Source organism: Bos indicus, chromosome 3, assembly GCF_029378745.1.
Source record: "Bos indicus isolate NIAB-ARS_2022 breed Sahiwal x Tharparkar chromosome 3, NIAB-ARS_B.indTharparkar_mat_pri_1.0, whole genome shotgun sequence".
NCBI classification, from domain to species: Eukaryota; Metazoa; Chordata; class Mammalia; order Artiodactyla; family Bovidae; genus Bos; species Bos indicus.
This window is the reverse complement of record NC_091762.1, coordinates 62787493-62807406: the sequence shown is the minus strand read 5'-3', so window position 1 is coordinate 62807406 and position 19914 is coordinate 62787493. Positions and strand designations below refer to the sequence as shown.

General features: G+C 36.7%; 1 protein-coding gene across 16 annotated transcripts in view; it reads left to right on the top strand.

Annotated features, from left to right (window-relative positions):
* ADGRL2 (adhesion G protein-coupled receptor L2) overlaps positions 1–19914 on the top strand; it is a 199088-nt gene that overhangs the window by 95010 nt on the left and 84164 nt on the right. For all 16 annotated transcript variants that reach the window (XM_070786237.1, XM_070786239.1, XM_070786240.1 and 13 more), the window contains exon 3: positions 19504–19717. In XM_070786237.1, coding sequence (XP_070642338.1) covers positions 19504–19717 — 214 coding nt within the window. The remainder of the gene's footprint in view (positions 1–19503; positions 19718–19914) is intronic.

The window sequence follows — 19914 nt, the reverse complement described above, 5'->3', positions numbered from 1 at the left end:
ACAGACCACCCAAGAAAAATGTATATCTGATGCAATGAGGGAATTATGATGTAAGGAGCAGGGGCATATTCAGTCTTTGGAAAAACCACCTTGTCTGTATAGGCATCTGGGGTACAAAGTCTGGTAGCTAAGAACAAGAAAGGTCTCGGAAACACTTTAATTCTCAGGGTGAGAGATGGTATATTTTCAGATCATTCCCCAGAAGGGGAACAGGATTTTCATTATCCTACTTGGCACAGTGCCATTTTGTTCACCCATTCACTTTAACCCAAGTTCTGCTTCTTGGCACTTCTGGTTTGTTGGTTTTCATCACCTCCTTGACAGCTGAGCCCAGTTGGTCTTGAATAGTTGGTCATTCTTATCCCAAAAAAGGATGTCTGCTTTCTGGGTTTCTTTTTCTTCCTACATGTTTATGTGTATATTATTTTACATTATTCTCTGAAAACACATTCCCAAATCAGTAAATATTTCTTATTAAATTCTTATTTATAGTATTTATTATCACTTATTAATTATAAAATTGTTTATTAGGATTGCATCATTCCATTTTATCAATGTACTTTTGAGCCATTTTACTATTTTGATTCCTTAGTTTGCGTAACTTTTTCATTGTTACGAGCATCGTTTTATCCAAATTAGTGTCAAATTTTGGGTTCTTTTCAGAACGTATTTTTTGCAAAAGAAATTCATTAGACTGTTTTCAGAAAGATTGTATCAGTTTGTAATCTCAGAAATACATGAGGCTATATGTTTTACAATTCTCAAACAAATAGATCTTTGGTAATTTGATAGAAGATTTCATCAGATTTTAATTTTTTGCCTCCTTGTTCTTACCAGTTAAATAGAGCATTGTATATGTTTGTTACTTATGTTTATTTCATTTTCCTTTGTTTTCCTTCACCTGCTTTTAAATTGATTCTCATGATTTGTAAGCACTTCTTATATAAAGTATTTAAACCTTGTGGTATTTGTTTAGACAGTTTATCTTGGGAGTTGTAATTTTCTAAAACATGCCTGTTGTCATTATAAATCAGATTCACCCAAACTTGCTCTCATTTTCTGATAAGAAGTGCTTGTTTCTAAGACCTTTATCAAGCCTTTCTTCTTTTTCTTTTTTTAATAATAAGGGAGCTTTCTTTATCTGGCAATATTCAGCTTCATAAGGGTGAAATTTGAAAGTATTCAAAGTTTTAAAGGGAAATAAACATTTAAACTACCAGGGAAGGGACAGTAGATAATATACTGAGTCACAGCAATATAGGCTGAAACAGGATTCCTAAGAGCCTTTTCCCCCTACAATTCCTTTTAATTCATTAAAATGTCTGAATATAGAAGTTGGAACTGCTGTGTTGCCTCTGTGCTGTTGGTTCATATAGGGCACAAGTATGAAAGATGACACCAGGCTGTGTATGTAAGGGCAGGGTCTGTACACAGTTGGATCTGCCACCGTGCTTTTCTTGTTCTCTTTATGTTCAGTTTAGCAGTTAAATACAAGAAAGGACATAATTTTAACTGCAGAAAAGTAGTAGTATTTGTTTTTTAAGGCAGCATTTTCACTGTACAATGTCAGTTCAAATTTATTCTTCCCATCCCCTCCTCCCTCCCTGACTGATCTGGTGACACAGATTTGAGAATAGTTTGAGTATGTTCTTTAAAACCTCATCTTTCCGTTAAAAATTGAACAGAGCTCAACATCACAACGTAAATAGTAACACCGAAACCAACCGTGAAATCAGTCTTTATATTGTCAATTAAGGAGTTATATGATAAGCTTCATACCTTCATTTTGGGAAGTGGTTTCTGTTTTCACTAAGAGTAGCACAGTAGAATACTTGTGTAAGTTGTCTCTTTGTCAGAGATAAATTGTATTGCTGCATGGGCTTTGTGTGGTTTGTGGAAGTGGTAGAGTTGACTCCAACTTGGGAATTTCGTTTCTTCTTTCCTTTTTTTTTTTTTTGCTTTTGAGAATTGTTAGTTTCTGTGGCTCATATCAGAATAGTCTGGTGGAGAAATTAGAATATGCTGACAACACAAATACACGTGAATGAATGACTGAGCAATAAATGTGTTTAGGTGGAGGTGCCAAAGATGTTAGTAAAAGATAACTTCAGAAATGATGATTCCCGTTTGGAGGCGGTTTTGATTATTCGAGTTTGCATTTTCAAATGAAGTTCACAAAATGGGCTGAGGACTGGGTTTGGTTTCATTCATTTTATAGCTTTTAACTGGTCCAGGAGCATTGGAAAATATAATGGCACACTACTACAATGTTCAATGGATTAACTTTTTAAAAAATGTTTGTTTTATATATCTTAAATAAACTTGGTTAGTTATTCCAGTTGCTCTGTATATCTTGTATAAATTTAACTTTACAACTTGTTCATGAGATAAAATATAGCCTTTGTTTATAAGGGAGAGTTACATGTTAGTAATACCTGTTAGTAATACCAAAATACTAGTTTGGGGTTTAAAAAGTTCCATATATGTACTGTAACTTAATTATGTATTTATTTTTAAAGACATGGAAGATTTTTTTTTGTGGCACATAGCCTCAGTAGTTGTGGAGCATGGGCTTGGCATTTTGGCATTTGAGATCTTTTCAAGCCCACTCAGCAGTAGAGACTACCTGCAATGCAGGAGACCAACCGACGTGGGTTTGATCCCTGGGTCAAGAAGATCCCCTGCAGGAGGGCATGGCAACCCACTCCAACATTCTTGTCTGGAGAATCCCATGGACAGAGAAGCCTGGCAGGCTACAGTTCTTAGGGTCATAGAGTTGGACACGGCTGAAGTGACTGAGTACACACAGCAGACCTGAGATGCAACCTCTGTCCCCTGCGTTGGCAGGTGGATTCTTAACCACTGTACCACCAGGGAAGTGCTGCAATATAATTCATAATAAAATTTTAAACTTTGTTTTGGGGAAAGGGGAGGAAATTAAATAAGTCAACTTTGATCTCAAGAGGTTTCTTTTTATTAAATAAATTATGTTTTAGGGAAAGAGTCTTTTATGGCATGTTGGAAGAAAGACACAAAATTTTTCCCTTTTTCAGTCAGGAAAAGGTTAAATGCTTGAAACTTTTTTTTTTTTTTTAATGATCAAAGTGTTAGTGTGGCTAACCGTTTGTGAAAAAGTCAAGATAAGAGTTCAGACTAGTTTCAGGCTGTGTTATCTTTCCTACATGAAGTGAGAAATAAATACCTCATACGAATGTTTGTGGAGATACAATGCCTTTCCCTTCTAGGATACTTGTTTGAGTCAGCAGTAGTGAATGTGATTACCTTTGAATCCCTGTTTGAGAGAGAGAGAGATGAGTGGGTGGTTTCAGTACAGTTTCAGTGTAGTTAACTCAGAATTGGTATTAATTGCCCCTGTTATAGATGCCTTTAGTGAGGAAGCCAGTTGTAACGCTGGTAACTTCTTCACAGCTTTAGAGTTTATTGTTACCAAATAAAAGTTAGTTGACATGAAAGTCTTACACACATTGTTGTCCTTCTTGTGATTCAACTAAAGTGTACCTTTTCAAAAATTAAATTATGGTTAATAGTTTTTTGTTGGTGTGGGGCTTTTAAATATTGTTTATGTTTAAATAGAAGATATTAACAAGAAGACTTAAAATCTGATTTTGATTCTCTGATATGAGAGAACTTCCTGGGGAGTACTTTAAATAAGGTCTTCACCCCTTGGTAGTTGTATTCATCATACTAATACAGTGATGGGAAAGGAATAGGGTCCTTTAGCTGGTTGGCTTGGGGTGAGTCACTGGATGAAGGAACAAGACTCATATTTTTGCTTTGTTTAAGTGCTTTTAAGAATGTATATTCTAAAGTTGGGTGGGGTGAGGCAAGCTAAAGGAATTTCTGATAATAGGAAGAGTAACAAAAAATAATAGAACTGTTAGAAAACTTTTAGTAAATAATCAATGTGAAAGTAGAAATAAGTTATATCAAAAGAGATGATAATATTGTTATTTTCTTACTTTCTGTGATTTTTCTCTAGTTTTTTTGCTGTTGTTGTCAGTGAATAATTCATATAGAATTACTTACGAATTTTGATTTGATAGTTCTAGTCATTCTACTTGATAAATTGCATTTCTTATAGTAACTTTTTAATGTTAAACTGGTTTTAACTAGCAGTTATAAAAATAATAAATATGAAGATTGTTTACTGAGGGAAGAAAAGGGGGAGTGGTAAAGTTGCTCTTCTGGTTTCTTTGATGATTTTATGTGACCAGTGACCACAACTCCTGGATGATTTTGAACTCTAGCAGGTGATCAGTCATGTAAGGGTGCATTTCATAGTTGAGTCCTATAATTTGGGGACTCTGGTGAGGATGTCATCTTAGTTACATTTTTATATATATATATATGTATATATTTCCTGACATCTGGATTTCTAAATAAAACATTTTCTGATAATGTACTTAGCTTAAACTTCCAAACTAGGAACTTTAACATATATAAAAAAAAACAATTGTGGTTTGTGTGTTTTCTCCCCCTCTATAAAAACATCTTCATTTTATATTCTTGGGTATATTTGACATATTAAACTGTACAAGAAATTAAAGTATGTTTAATTTATTTAAATTATGAATAAAATAATGCATAAAATAAAATTAAGCAAAAGTTGAATGTTATGTGCCATGCACTGTTTTGGAAACTAAGGATACAAAAATAAATAGGCTTCACTTTTTTCTATTCATCAGCTCAGAGTTTAGTAGGAGAGGAATAAAAGTAAAGAACATGTTGAGTGCTCTGATAGTGGAGCTCATAATTTTTCATTCTCTCATTGCATTCCTACACCTGTTTGTTTAACATGTCTTTATTTTATATCCACTATAAAGAGACCACTGTAAGCTGACTCTTTTAGGCTTGGCATTGTATCGGTGAACCAAATATGTAAGATAACTCCTCAAGGAGAACTCACTCTCTATGGAAGCTGCCCAGACACAGGGATCATTGTTATTTTTTTCACTGTTATATCCCAAGTGTTTGTAAGAGTGCTTAGGCACAGACTAGGTGTTCATAAATATTTATTGGAAGAAAGAAAACGGATGACCCAAACCTGAGCTCAGGTTCTTCTTTCCCTTTTGTTTGGGAATCCTTGAACTGGATTTTGGAGAATAATTGTTTCCTAAGAGAAAAATGACTAGAACATCCTGTGCAGAGGGCTTAGGCCCTGGGTGGTAAGGATAATATTGAGGCTTAATGCAATATTCACTAGTATTTCAGAGTAGATCAGAATGAAAGTATTGTATGTTTATGAACTTTCCAGAAGTTGTAGCTATCAGTGTATGCTGAGGCTATTAAAAGAATCTATCTGTAGCATATATTATTCTTATTAAACATAAGGGATTTTTATTTTAAAGTTCAGTATTAAACTGATAGTATTTTATAACTTTTAAATTGCTATGTATTAATAGCACTTGTGAATTATTAATCAATGCTGGATAATTTACAAGATTTAAGTGGGAGAGATCTATTTCTTTCTAATAAGGAATTTAATGTTCAAATGTTTTGAAAGACTTATAATGCATACTTTCTCCTTAAAATATTGAAAGCCTTTTCTGGAGTAGTCATATTTGAACCTAGAAGCTGATAGCATTTGACAGTATATTTTTACCTTTTGAGTGTCTACATTGTCCAGAATTTTGTTGTTTTAGCAATTCACACAGTTTTTTTCTGGCTGTCTATGTAATTGGAGTTAATTATGCATTATTTTTTATCATATATTTATTAGGAATGTTTGTGTATTCCTATGTAAATCTTAGTATTTTGCGTATAAATTGGTTTTACTTGAAACTGTAAACATTCATCTTAAAAAATCCTTGTTCAAAGTACCTTATAATTTTAAATATATCCAAAATAAAAACAATTGGAAACCAGAACAACATAAGAAGTTAAGTCATATTGCTTATATATAGTGAGTTGACTATTTTGTGGTTGAGTGAGTGAAAGTTGCTCAGTCGTGTCTGACTCTGCGACCTGTTGAACTGTAGCTCACAAGGCTCATCTATCCATGGGATTTCCCATCAAAGAATACTGGAGTGGAGGGAATCTTCCCCACCCAGGTCTCCTGAATTGCAAGGATATTCTTTACTGTCTCAGCCACCCAGGAAGCCCAGTTTTGTGGTTTCATGATCTTAAATATTTTGAACACTTTGTTTTACAAGAAATTTAAATATTTATAAGGATTAGTGTTTCATGCTAACTAAGCTTATTAACACACAAATTGCAACATTTACAAGGCCAGGATGCCGGAAAATGACATTGCATTACTTTATCTTCTCTATTCTTGGCATGAACACAAGTTCAGAGGTGAAAGTAGTTTTTGTTATTGTTTTAAATTCTACATAAGTCGTGGTTTAGACTCTTCACATAATAGTAACAGGTTAAAGAACTATATGTTAATGAACACAAAAATTAGTTATTTTAGGGTTTGATTGATAAAAGTTATTTCTTAAATTGAACTAACAGAATAAAACAATAGAGTGACATTATGCAAAGTTACATGGAATGAGTTTTTAACACACTGCCTTTAGTATATAAAGATTCAGTTCAGTTCAGTTCAATTTAGTCACTTAGTCATGTCTGACTCTTGGTGACCCCATGGACTGCAGCATGCCAGACTTCCCTGTCCATCACCAACTCCCGAAGCCTGCTCAAACTCATGTCCATTGAGTTGGTGATGCCATCCAACCTTCTCATTCTCTGTCATTCCATTCTCCTCCCGCCTTCAACTTTCCCAGCATCAAGGTCTTTTCTAGTGAGTCAGTTCTCCACATCAGGGGGCCAAATTATTGGAGTTTCAGTTTCAGCATCAGTCCTTTCAATGAACATCCAGGACTGATTCCTTTAGGATTGACTGATTGGATCTCCTTGCTATCCAAGGGACTCTCGAGAGTCTTCTCCAATACCGGAGTTAAAAAACATCAGTTCTTCGGTGCTCAGCTTTCTTTATAATCCAGATCTCAGATGCATACATGACTACTGGAAAAACCATAGCTTTGACTAAACGGACCTTTGTCGGTAAAGGAATGTCTCTGCTTTTTAATATGCTGTCTAGGTTGGTCAAAGCTTTTCTTCCCAAGAGCAAGTGTCTTTTAATTTCATGGCCGCTGTCACCATCTGCAGTGATTTTGGAGCCCAAAAAGATAAAGTCTGTCACTTTTTTCGTTGTTTCCTCATCTGTTTGCCATGAAGTGATGGGACCGGATGCCATCATCTTTTCTGAATGTTGAATTTTAAGCCAACTTTTTCAGTCTCCTCTTTCACTTGCATCAAAAGGCTCTTTAGTTCTTCTTCAATTTCTGCCATAAGGGTGGTGTCATCTGCATATCTGAGATTATTGATGTTTCTCCCGGCAGTGTTGATTCTAGCTTGTGCTTCATCCAGCCCGGCATTTGGCATGATGTACTCTGCATATAAGTAAATAAGCAGGGTGACAATACACAGCCTTGACGTACTCCTTTTCCGATTGGGAACAAGTCTGTTGTCCCATGTCCAGTTCTAACTGTTGCTTCTGACCTGCACACAGATTTCTCAAGAAGCAGGTCAGGTGGTCTGGTATTCCAGTCTCTCTAAGAATTTTCTGCAATTTGTTGTGATCCACACAAAGGCTCTGGCGTAGCCAATAATGCAGAAGTAGATTTTTTTCCGGAACTATCTTGCTTTCTCGATGATCCAACGGATGTTGGCAATTTGAAAGATTTTCATACAAAGGCAGGTTTTATTACAAATCCTTTTTTTAAAATTTACTTATAATAATCTCATTAATATGCAGTAATAAACGAAAAAGTTGAGCAAAGTGAAATAATTTACCTTTTAGGTTTACTTTCAACATTCTCTTTTCACCAAATTAAAATGAAATGCAAATAAATTTTCTGGAAGCTTCTAAACTAGAGTTTAGCTTGGTAGAAATCTCTTCATCAAGTATTTTTCTTATTTCCATTTTAGGAATGAAACTCATTAACATATATAAATAGAATAAATCAAGGATTTCATATGGCAATACTGGTAATAGACTGTGGTCCGCGTTAATGTCTGTAGGGCTTGAAGTCACAGCCTCAGTCCCATAGAGGACCCTGATAATCAAATAAGTGGTGCTTACAGGGGATGATTGAAAGTGGGCGGTGAAGGGGACGACAGAGGATAAGATAATTGGAGGGCGTCACCAACTCAATGGACATGAGTTTGGGTAAACTCCGGGAGTTGGTGATGGACAGGGAGGCCTGGCGTGCTACAGTCCATGGGGTCACAAAGACTCAGAACTGAACAGGGACCCTAGCTGCCATGAGCAGGAGCATCCATGACAAGGTTTAGTTCAAAGTAAAACCAGCAAAGTTGAAGTTTTGGTTTTATAGCTTAATAAGAAGTCTTTTTAGAAATGTATGATTTTACAGAAATGTCCAAAGACTGGACTGATGGAGACAATGTTAGAAAAGCAAAATGTTCCTAATCAAGAGCTTGAAGTCCAAGCTTATCACAGCATACTATTTATTGCCAGAGTAACATATTTTTCGTCCAAAAATGCTCATAAATGATGTGAAATCCAGTGTTAGAATTCCAATTCTGGTCTTACAAATTCCCATCTCATAGCAGTACGTCTGTTTATTAGGAATGTGAATGTGAATGATTTCGGTCCTAAGTCACTGCACCTGTTGCCAGGAGGTATTTATTCCAATCACTGGCCTAAATCACAGAGAGTTATCGCTTGACGTTTTATAGCTTGGGGAGGGGGGACTGTCTTTTCAAAATCATTTGTTTATAGTAGAGAAAATGGAGCAAAACAGTTTATTTTACTCCAAGTACCACTATTTGCCACTGTTCACATTTGCACAGCACAGAGCAGCAGCAATATTGATGTTTTTTCACAGGGCCTCCCATAAATTTTTTCTTAAATTGTCAGAATTGTAAGATGGATTGGCTTATATTTTGTTTGTTGGGATGCTTACTTTTTTCTTTGTTGAAATAGAAATAGATTGAAATACAGCTTAGAATAAATGTCATAGTGTGATTAAAGAGCTTTAATTTGGACATTTCATTATGCTGTTGATGTTGATTAAGCAAATTCGTTGACTACTTGACCATCAGAGAACTATTTCCTTTCTTGCCCTTCTTGCACTAGGAGGCACCCAGCATATCCTAACTATGTTCTTTCCAATGGTGGTCCCCAAACCTGCTGCTAATTGCCATTATCATTTGGATGCTCATTAAAATTACATTGAAGAACATGAATTTGGGAGCTGTAGTACTGGGGTTTCAAACCTTGATTCCATTCTTACTAATGTATGATTTTGGAAAACATGATTTTTCGGTGCCATAATTTCCTCTTTTGTAAAATAGTAATAATAATACCTATCTTGTTTGGTTGTTTTGAGGATTTGTAGTCAGTAGTAAATATTTGTAAAGTCCTTAAAGGGACTTCTAGTGATGATGGGATGAAGAGAGTAGCAGTTCCTCTTCCTGCAACAAGTATAAACCTGAACAAAATTGTCAACAACCGCATTTTAGGGCTTTAGAAATTAACCAGAGCCAAATAAGAAATCAGGAAGGATTTCTTTATGAAAAGCTGATGGAACTTGCAGTATACACAGTTGACGTTTAAAGCCTTCTAGCCTTGGGCTGTCCTTACAACCCTTGCCCCTCCCACCCCCTGCCACATTCTTTGGCTACCTCATTGTGGTTAGTTTCATCAGAGAGGGCAGGTCTTGAAAATCTATGACTGAACTGCCTGGAAGAGTTGGCTTGATTTAGAGTAGAGGGTGGAAACCCATGCCTAGGGGTAAAAGTAGTAAACACTGTGGAAACCCCCTAGCTCTGCTAACCTGAGGTTGTGGTCCCCGTGGGGGAAACTGAGGGTCAGTCTGAAGCATAACCAGGAAACCTTGGAAATGAAAGAGCCAAACACACGTTCTGTGCATTCTTGACTGACTGGAAAGCTATACACATAGCAGAGGAGATGTGAGGGGATATTGCAGAAAGGAAAGAACCAAGGCCGACTTGAAAAGCGCTTGAACTTTGAACAATCTGCCTAACACACAGATCAATCATCAGAGGGTGGTGACCTTATTATGGGTTCATCGATTTTGTGCGGAAGTCTTTGCTCAGTCATTGGCTGATCACTAAGCTATGCAGGGACAGGTGTAATCCTTAGAAACTCAGACTAGAAAATAAAAATAAGTTAAAATAACAATGACAGCAATAGCAATAATGAACATAGACATAGCACCTTCTAGCTACAGGAGAAGTGTGCGTACGTGTGTGCTCAGTCACTTCAGTCATGTCCAGCTCTTTGCTACTTTATGGACTGTAGCCCACCATGGGATTCTCCAGGCAAGAAAACTGGAGTGGGTTGCCATGCCCTCCTCCAGAGTATCTTCCAGCCCGGAGATTGAAGGGGATCGAATCCGTGTTTCCTGCATTGGCAGGTGGGTCTTTACTGCTGAGTCACCGGGAAGACAGGAGAAGACAGCAGATTAAATTCAGTCAGAACACTAAAAGGAAAGTAATATTAACAACATCAATTCTCAGGGGAAAGAAATTTAGAGTTGCTAACAGTATATTATTTAAAATGTTTAGTTTTCAAGAAACCCAACAAAATTTACAAGATAGGAGAAACAGGGAAGTTGACCCATACTGCAGAAAAAAAACATTCAATACAAACTACTACCTCTGATGTGGGCCCACACGTTAGATTTACAAGATAAACATTTCATAGTGGCTATTATGAATATTTTCACAGATCAAAGGAAAACTATATTAGAGAGTTAAGAGGAAATAGGAGAAGGCAATGGCACCCCACTCCAGTACTCTTGCCTGGAAAATCCCATGGACAGAGGAGCCTGGAAGGCTGCAGTCCATGGGGTCGCTGAGGGTTGGACGAGACTGAGCGACTTCACTTTCACTTTTCACTTTCCTGCATTGGAGAAGGAAATGGCAACCCACTCCAGTGTTCTTGCCTGGAGAATCCCAGGGATGGGGGAGCCTGGTGGGCTGCCGTCTATGGGGTCGCACAGAGTCGGACACGACTGAAGTGACTTAGTAGTAGTAAGAGGAAATATGATGATGACCTAACAAATATGTAATAAAGAAAACCCATTTTTAAAAAGCCTTAGAGAAATTCTTAGCACATCTTAGTTATTATATCAATGTGTTACAAATAAATACATTTTCACCAAATACAGATATCCATCCTATCTTCATCTGAACCCAGAGATTCTGATTCAGTAGGACTGGATTAGGGCTTGAAGATCTGTCTTTAAAAAAAAAATACTTTCCAGGTGACTCTGATGCAAATTCATATTTGGGAGTCAGTCATATACTCCTAGCCAGTTATTTTAAAAATTGTTCTGAAAAATGCTTAGTATAAAAAAGTAAAAGAAAGTATTAGTGGCTCAGTCATTTCCAGCTCTTTGCAACCCCATGGACTGAACAAAATTGTCAACAACCACATTTTAGGGCTTTAGAAATTAACTAGAGCCAAATAAGAAATCAGGAAGGATTTCTTTATGAAAAGCTGATGGAACTTGCAGTACACACAGTAAGTTTAAAGCCAGGCTTTAAACTTCCAGGCTCCTCTGTCTATGGAATTCTGCAATAATACTGGAGTAGGTAGCCATTCCCATCTCCAAGGGGACCTTACCAACTCGGGGATCAAACCCAGGTCTTCTGCATTGCAAGCAGATAGATTCTTTACCATCTGAGGCACCATGGAGGCTCCAGAACAACTCTGAACTCAAAAGGAAGAAAGTGCAATTAAGATAAGGTGGTTACAACTCTGGTGATTTCTTCTTTTGACTCACTAAGTCTTTAGAGAGTGAAAGTCACTCAGTCATGTGCGATTCTTTGCAACCCCATGGACTGTAAAGTTCATGGAATTCTCTGGGCCAGAATATTGGAGTGGGTAGACTTTCCCTTCTCTGGGGGATTTTCCCAACTCAGGGATTGAACCCAGCTCTCCCACTTTGCAGGCAGATTCTTTACCAGCTGAACCACAAGGGAAGCCTAAGAATACTGGAGTGGGTAGCCTATTCCTTCTCCAGGAGATCTTCCTGACCCAGGAATCGAAGCAGGGTCTCCTGCATTGCAGGCAGATTCTTTACCAACTGAGCTATGAGGGAAGTGCCCCACTAAGTCATTAATGTGATATAAATAGCAATGTAGATAGATACATGTTTTTAGGAGTAAGTTTTGTTCTGCCTTTTCACAAGCTTTACTTAGTGAAAATACTGAATTTTAAAAATTAATGTTAATTGCAATAGTTTTATTTAAGACTTTCCAAACTTCTTTGAAGTTCTTTGCTGGTTGAAAGAGTTTTAAGTTTTAAGCCATACCCCTTGACGTGTACAGGAAAATAGGGAGAAAAGGCCAAAGAAAGAGTAACAATTTACATTTTTCTTAAAAAATGTATGCTTTCTGCCATCCTCTGTCACCATGGTGCCTGTGAAAAAGCATGTGGTGAAGCAGGAAGCAGGTCTTGAAGTTTATTCTTGATGTACTCATCTTATAGAAGATGGAAGCATGGATGCTGCCAATTTCGAGCAATTTCTTCAGGAGAGAATCAAAGTGAATGGAAAAGCTGGGAATCTTGGTGGAGGTATTATAACGATAGAAAAAAGGAAAGCAAGTTCACTGTAACTTCCAAGGTGCCTTTTGCTTATGTGTAGTTGCTAACAACAAAGTTATGAATTGCGTTACTTTTAGATTAATTTTACTTTTGCATTAAAAAGTAAAATTTGCATTACTTTTTAGATTATTTAGAGGAGGAAGATGAGAATTAAAACTCAGTTATCTGGAATATTTTTATGAGTTCCTGAATAAAATTTAGGAACCCCCCAAAATTTTATGTATGTTTTTCTTTTGATTTCATAATTGGCCATGTTTATTGGCCATGTTTATTTTCTCTCTTCCAATAAATTTTTGATTAAAATAGTTAATGCAGAAAGATCTCTGCTTGTGGTTTATGTGTGTGTGTGTGTGTTAGTTGCACATTTGTGTCCTACTCTTTGTGACTCCATGGACTGGGGCCAGCCAGGCTCCTATGTCCATGGAATTCTCCAGGCAAGAATACTGGAGTGGGTTGTCATTTCCTTCTCCAGGGGATCTTCCCAACCCAGGGATTGAACCTGTGTCTTCCCACATTGCAGGCAGATTCTTTAGCATTTGAGCTACCTTGGCTAATTCATCTCAGGAGCTTTTGAGAGTTTTCATGGCAGTACATACAATCTACATTATTTGCCATTGTCCATCCTAGCTAACATTATCATATATGTTTATGAGCAACAAATTTATTCATTAGCATGTATACTTGATTAAAAGGTGTTTGCTTGTTTTGAATCATAGATTGGTGAAATTTGATAGGACTTTGAAATGACTTTCATTCTTCAGAAAAAGAAATTAAAACCCATAAAAATAAAATGACTCAGCCAGGTTCACAAGTCTGACCCAGACACCGGTTCCAGTAGTCATGTATGAATATGACAGTTGGACTATAAAGAAAGCTGAGTGCCGAAGAATTGATGCTTTTGAACTGTGATGTTGGAGAAGACTCTTGACAGTCCCTTGGACTGCAAGGAGATCTAACCAGTCCATCCTAAAGGAAATCAGTCCTGAATATTCATTGGAAGGACTGATGTTGAAGCTGAAACTCTAATACTTTGGCCACCTGATGTGGAGAGCTGACTCATTTGAAAAGACCCTGATGCTGGGAAAGATTGAAGGTGGAGGAGAAGGGGCAATGGAGATGAGAAGGTTGGATGCCATCACAGACTCAATGGACATGAGTTTGAGCAGGCCCTGGGTGTTGGTGATGGACAGGGAAGCCTGGCGTGCTGCAGTCGATGGTGTCGCCTACTCAGACACACCTGAGTGACTGAACTGAACTGAACTATATATATGTCTATACTTGAGCAATGTAGATGTTGCTCTCTTGATAAGTTTATGGCACACATCACTGCATTTCCATAAATATAGTTTTCATCATTATCTATATGTTGTGTGAACCTTTAAAATAATTGTTTCCTGTCAGTTCACTAACATTTTTGATGAATTTCAGATGGTATGAAAAATTATAAAATAAATCTTGTTTATATTATTGACATGGAGGCTTGAAAAGTCTCAGAATCCCTTTCTGTTCATGGCTGTTACTGAGAGCATGGGCTCTGGAATCTGAGAACCTCACCTGTGTTAAAATCTAACTCACAGTAAATCCTTGAAACCTTGAATGGCCTCCTATTTGATGCCTTAGTTTCATACTCTGTAAATTGGTATTATTACAGTAACTACTTCATTTCTTTTATTGTTGTAATTGTTGATGATGTTGGTGAGCATAAAAAAGGGGGATCCATAAAAAACATTTAGGGCAGTATCTAAACATTGTAATTGCTATATAAATGTTAGCCACTAAATATATTTCTTCAGATTTGTTTTTTATGAATATAAATGTTTATCCATAGGATTTAAATCAAGTTAAATAAGATAATCTTCATAGACATCTCTCTTTTGAGAAATTGTAATGAACCCCAGTAGTACCTAGAAAATAATAAATTGGCAGAATTTAAATATTTTTCTTGTTTTGAGGATACACATAATTTTATTGATTATAGTTTATTTTTTCTCAATGCACATTCAGTTTTCACTGCCAAAGAAAATAGATTACATACTGTAATTTAAAAAATAGGAAACACATTGTAATTTATATTGTTTCAGACAAATACTAGTTGTTAAGTTTAGCAATTTGTTTTGACAGAATTTATTGGAATTATGTATCATGTACCAATCTAGGCACTGGAATTATAACTATCATCACAGTCTAGCAAGGAAGACATACATTAAAAATGAATGTAATAACAGCACCATGTGGTAAAAAGTATTTAATACTATGAATAAAAAGTGTTTAATACTATAATATTAATAACATGCTATGTTAATACTATTTTAATAACAAGTAACTAGATAAAAAATATTTAATATTATGATGTCTTAAATCATTGTTCACCTGTTTTTGAGCAAGATTTTAGGAAAGAGAACACTTAACGATTTAAGACAATGAACATTGTAGTATTAAATAAATCAAGGTTCACCATGAAGAATTCATTCCGTTCTATGCAGTGAAAGTATAAGTACCATTATCTTTTTTTCAGAAGACTCTGTATTGGAAATCTATATTAGTAAATTGTTTACATGTTTATATTTTTTTCCTTTTATTTTTCATACTTTATCTTTTTGGATGACTAATATTAAGGCTTAAAAATCTTTTATCTGAACTAACAGCCAGACTTCTGCCATTTTTCAAATATCTTTCAAAAGCAGAAGAAAATTCACTTAGAATCATGACTATAATCCTGCAAACTATCATCAACAAAAATTAAAGCTGAACCACAGCGCTTCAGAATGAGTTCTATATTTTTGACAAATACTACAACGTATGAATTTTGACTCCAAGCCAGAATAACATGTTCTTACAATAACACGTTCTCATTTGTAATATTCTCTAAAAATATGATCTACAGGAATTACAATTGCAAATCATCTCTGCTTTTAAAATATGCTTTGCTCCCAAATTTTATATGATGTCACTTGTTTGAATTTTCACACAGCATTTTTCGTCACACAAATAAGTGTCAGCTTCTGTCAGCTTCTTCATAGTATTTAATACTGTGATGTTCATTGTCTTAAATCATAAGTGTTCGCTTTCCTAAATTCTTGCTCTCCCACCTGATTTTGAGCAAGACTTTAGGAAAGAGAACATTTAAGATTTAAGGCGAAGTGTCATTGAGACCATAAATCTTCTTAGTAAAAACCTACCAAGGTTGATGTTTGCCTCAATCCTCTGAAGACTTTTGTGCTCTAAACTGTGTCCTTTTCATGTCTCTCCATTTCAATTACATTTTGTTTTCTCATTAGAACTGAGAACTCAGCCAGGTTTCAGACTTGCTTATTTCCTAAATGATACCAACGTGTGACCCAGTAATCCTTTTGCAGGATTATTTGCATCTTAGAAAGAAGATGCATGTTTGTTTATCCAGGACACTTAGTTTTGTTCATTTAGTGAGAGGCGTTGTACAGTAGTTAAAGCGAACAGATTTTTGCATTGGATTGACCTGGGCAGAACCTAGTTTTTCAACTTGGAAGTTTATGTCTTGGGACACTTTACTTCTTAATATCGTTTTAATTTTTTTTCGAGTAAAAAGGGATGTGAGGGAAGGCTTATATGATGTAAAATAATTTATAGAGATAAGAAAAAATACTAAAATTAATGCTTATCTTTTATAACAGGAATGCTATAGATGGCAACAAGTTAGAGAACTGAAATAAGAAATTGGGTCAATGTAGAAGTTATGGCACCCGACTCCAGTACTCTTGCCTGGAAAATCCCATGGATGGAGGAGCTTGGTAGGCTGCAGTCCATGGGGTCGCTGAGGGTCAGACACGACTGAGTGACTTCACTTTCACTTTTCACTTTGATGCTTTGGAGAAGGAAATGGCAACCCACTCCAGTGTTCTTGCCTGGAAAATCCCAGGGATGGGGGAGCCTGATGGGCTGCCGTCTGTGGGGTCACACAGAGTTAGACACGACCGAAGTGACTTAGCAGCTTAGCAGAAGTTTTTGATGTGGTCGGTATCCCATAGGTAGCAACCAGCACACATAGATGTGCTGTGTCTACACATAGCGCTTCTTGGCTGTCCTTGGCTTTCTCGGCTTTTTCCTTTGTTTTCTGTTCTATTATTAGAGGACCCCTGGTTGAAATTTTTAAAACCTAAAATCCTAATTTTTTATTCTATTCTAAATTGTTTTGTATCACATTCATGAACAGTGATTACCTACATTCAGCCTGATACACCGTACGTAAGTTCATGTGGCACTTTCAATTAAATGCTTTTCTGCACGTATCTCATTTATGAGTCACACTGGTAGGAAAAGTAACATCATAGGTGTTACATAGATGTTTCACCTCCATTTTTTAAATGACAAAACTAAATCTCAGAAGTTTTGCCCCTTTGGAAATTTTCAACTTTTTGGACTAGATTGGAGCAGTGCTAGGTCCTATGAATACCCATCTGCTCAATCCTTTTACTTGTGTCTCAATCCTTTCACTTATGTGAGTTTTCAGTAAAGGCTCTACAAATTGAAACGCATTAGTATGCCATAAGGGGCTTCCCAGGTGGTGCTAGTGATAAAAAGTCTGCCTGTTAAGGCCAGAGTCACAAGAGATGCAGGTTTGATCCCTGAGTCAGGAAGATCCTCTGGAGTAGGAAATGGCAACCCACTTAAGTATTCTTGCCTGAAAAGTTCCATGAGCAGAGGAGCCTGGCGGGCTACAGTCCATGGCATTGCAAAGAGTCAGACATGACTGAGCAACTGAGCACAGCGCACACACATTGTTCCATGAGGGTGATACTGGCACAGTGTCTTAGTTATTTTGGGAGATACTAAGACAAATGTACAATGGTGTGATCACTCACCTACAGCCAGACCTCCCGGAATGTGAAATCAAGTGGGCCTTAGGAAGCATCACTATGAACAAAGCTAGTGGAGGTGATGGAATTCCAGTTGAACTATTTCAAATCCTAAAAGATGATGCTGTGAAAGTGCTGCACTCAATATGTGAGCAAATTTGGAAAACTCAGCAGTGGTCACAGGACTGGAAATGGTCAGTTTTCATTCCAATCCCAAAGAAAGGCAATGCCAAAGAATGCTCAAACTACCACAGAATTGCACTCATCTCACATGCTAGTAAAGTAATGCTCAAAATTCTCCAAGCCAGGCTTCAGCAATATGTGAACCGTGAACTTCCTGATGTTCAAGCTGGTTTTAGAAAGGGCAGAGGAACCAGAGATCAAATTGCCAACATCCACTGGATCATCGAAAAAGCGAGAAGAGTTCCAGCAAAACATCAACTTCTGCTTTATTGACTATGCCAAGGCCTTTGACTGTGTGCATCACAATAAACTGTGGAAAATTCTTCAAGAGATGGGCATACCAGACCACCTGACCTGCCTCTTGAGAAACCTATATGCAGGTCAGGAAGCAACATTTAGAACTGGACAGGGAACAACAGACTGGTTCCAAATAGGAAAAGGAGTACGTCAAGGCTGTGTATTGTCACCCTGCTTCTATAATATAAGTTATATTTAACTTCTATGCAGAGTACATCATGAGAAACGCTGGGCTGGAAGAAGCACAAGCTGGAATCAAGATTGCCGGGAGAAATATCAATAACCTCAGATATGCAGATGATACCACCCTTATGGCAGAAAGCGAAGAACTAAAGAGCCTCTTAATGAAAGTGAAAGAGGAGAGTGAAAAAGTTGGCTTAAAGCTCAAGTTTCAGAAAACTAAGATCACGGCATCTGTGCCCATCACTTCATGGCAAATAGATGGGGAAACAGTGGCTGACTTTATTTCTCTGGGCTCCAAAATCACTGCAGATGGTGACTGCAGCCATGAAATTAAAAGACGCTTACTCCTAGGAAGGAAAGTTATGACCATCCTAGACAGCATATTAAAAAGCAGAGACATCACTTTGTCAACAAAAGTCCATCTAGTCAAGGCTATGGTTTTTCCAGTAGTCATGTATGGATGTGAGAGTTGGACTACAAAGAAAGCTGAGCGCTGAAGAATTAATGCTTTTGAACTGTGGTGTTGGAGAAGACGTCCCTTGGACTGTAAGCAGATCCAACTAGTCCATCCTAAAGGAAATCAGTCCTGGGTGTTCATTGGAAGGACTCATGCTGAAGCTGAAACTCCAATATTTTGGCCACCTGATGTGAAGAGCTGACTTATTTGAAAAGACCCTGATGTTGGGAAAGTTTGAAGGCAGGAGGAGAAGGGAACGACAGAGAATGAGATGGTTAGATGGCATCACTGACTCAGTGGACGTGAGTTTGGGTTAACTCCAGCAGTTCATGATGGACAGGGAGGCCTGGCGTGCTGCAGTTCATTAGGTCGCAAAGAGTTGGACATGACTGAGCGACTGAACTGAACTGAAGACAAATGTATTTTAAGATAATCAACATAACAGCAATTAATATGTGTACATTAAGCAACATAATATACACCATTGTCCTGTGTAACACAGCTTTGATTTCATTTATAAATCTAAATGTTCCTTTATTAAATATTGCATTCTGTATTTGTTAATCTTGTCATTCTTTTAAATTGATTGATCAAATGTGTTGTTTTTCTTTGGATTTACTCAAAAAGAGCCACTCAGTTTCCAAATGTGACTAGGCTATACAGAAAATACTTTATTAAAGTAATTTAAAATTCTTATAAAATGAATACTCCAGCTAAAGATATATTTAAAAAATCTAGTAATAAATTGCTGATTCATAGTCAAGGTCCTGGCAATTAATTAATAAATGTATGAATGGATGGTTTGAAAAACATACTTTGTTTGATACCTCTCAGATATAGATGTGAGTAATATTTCTTGAAAATAATTTATTAATATACTTCATACATTATTTCATTTTAACTTTTTTTTTTTCTTTTTTAAGGTTTCAGCAGAGCAGCTTTGCCATTTGGGTTAGTTCGTCGAGAATTATCCTGTGAAGGTTATTCTATAGATCTGCGATGTCCAGGCAGTGATGTTATAATGATTGAGAGTGCTAATTATGGTCGGACAGACGACAAGATTTGTGATGCTGACCCATTTCAGATGGAGAATACAGACTGCTACCTCCCAGATGCCTTCAAAATTATGACTCAAAGGTAAACGTTCATGTGTTAATATCCAGTTTTAGCTACAACATCCAAATTAGTGAAAGTGTTATCATAATTCCATATTGGATGGACACTGTCCATATCTCAATGTATTCATTAAACTGAGTTAGAGTTTTCCTCCTAATGTTGATTTCCATTTTATATAGATTGACATATTTATACATTGACATAGATAATGAAATAGA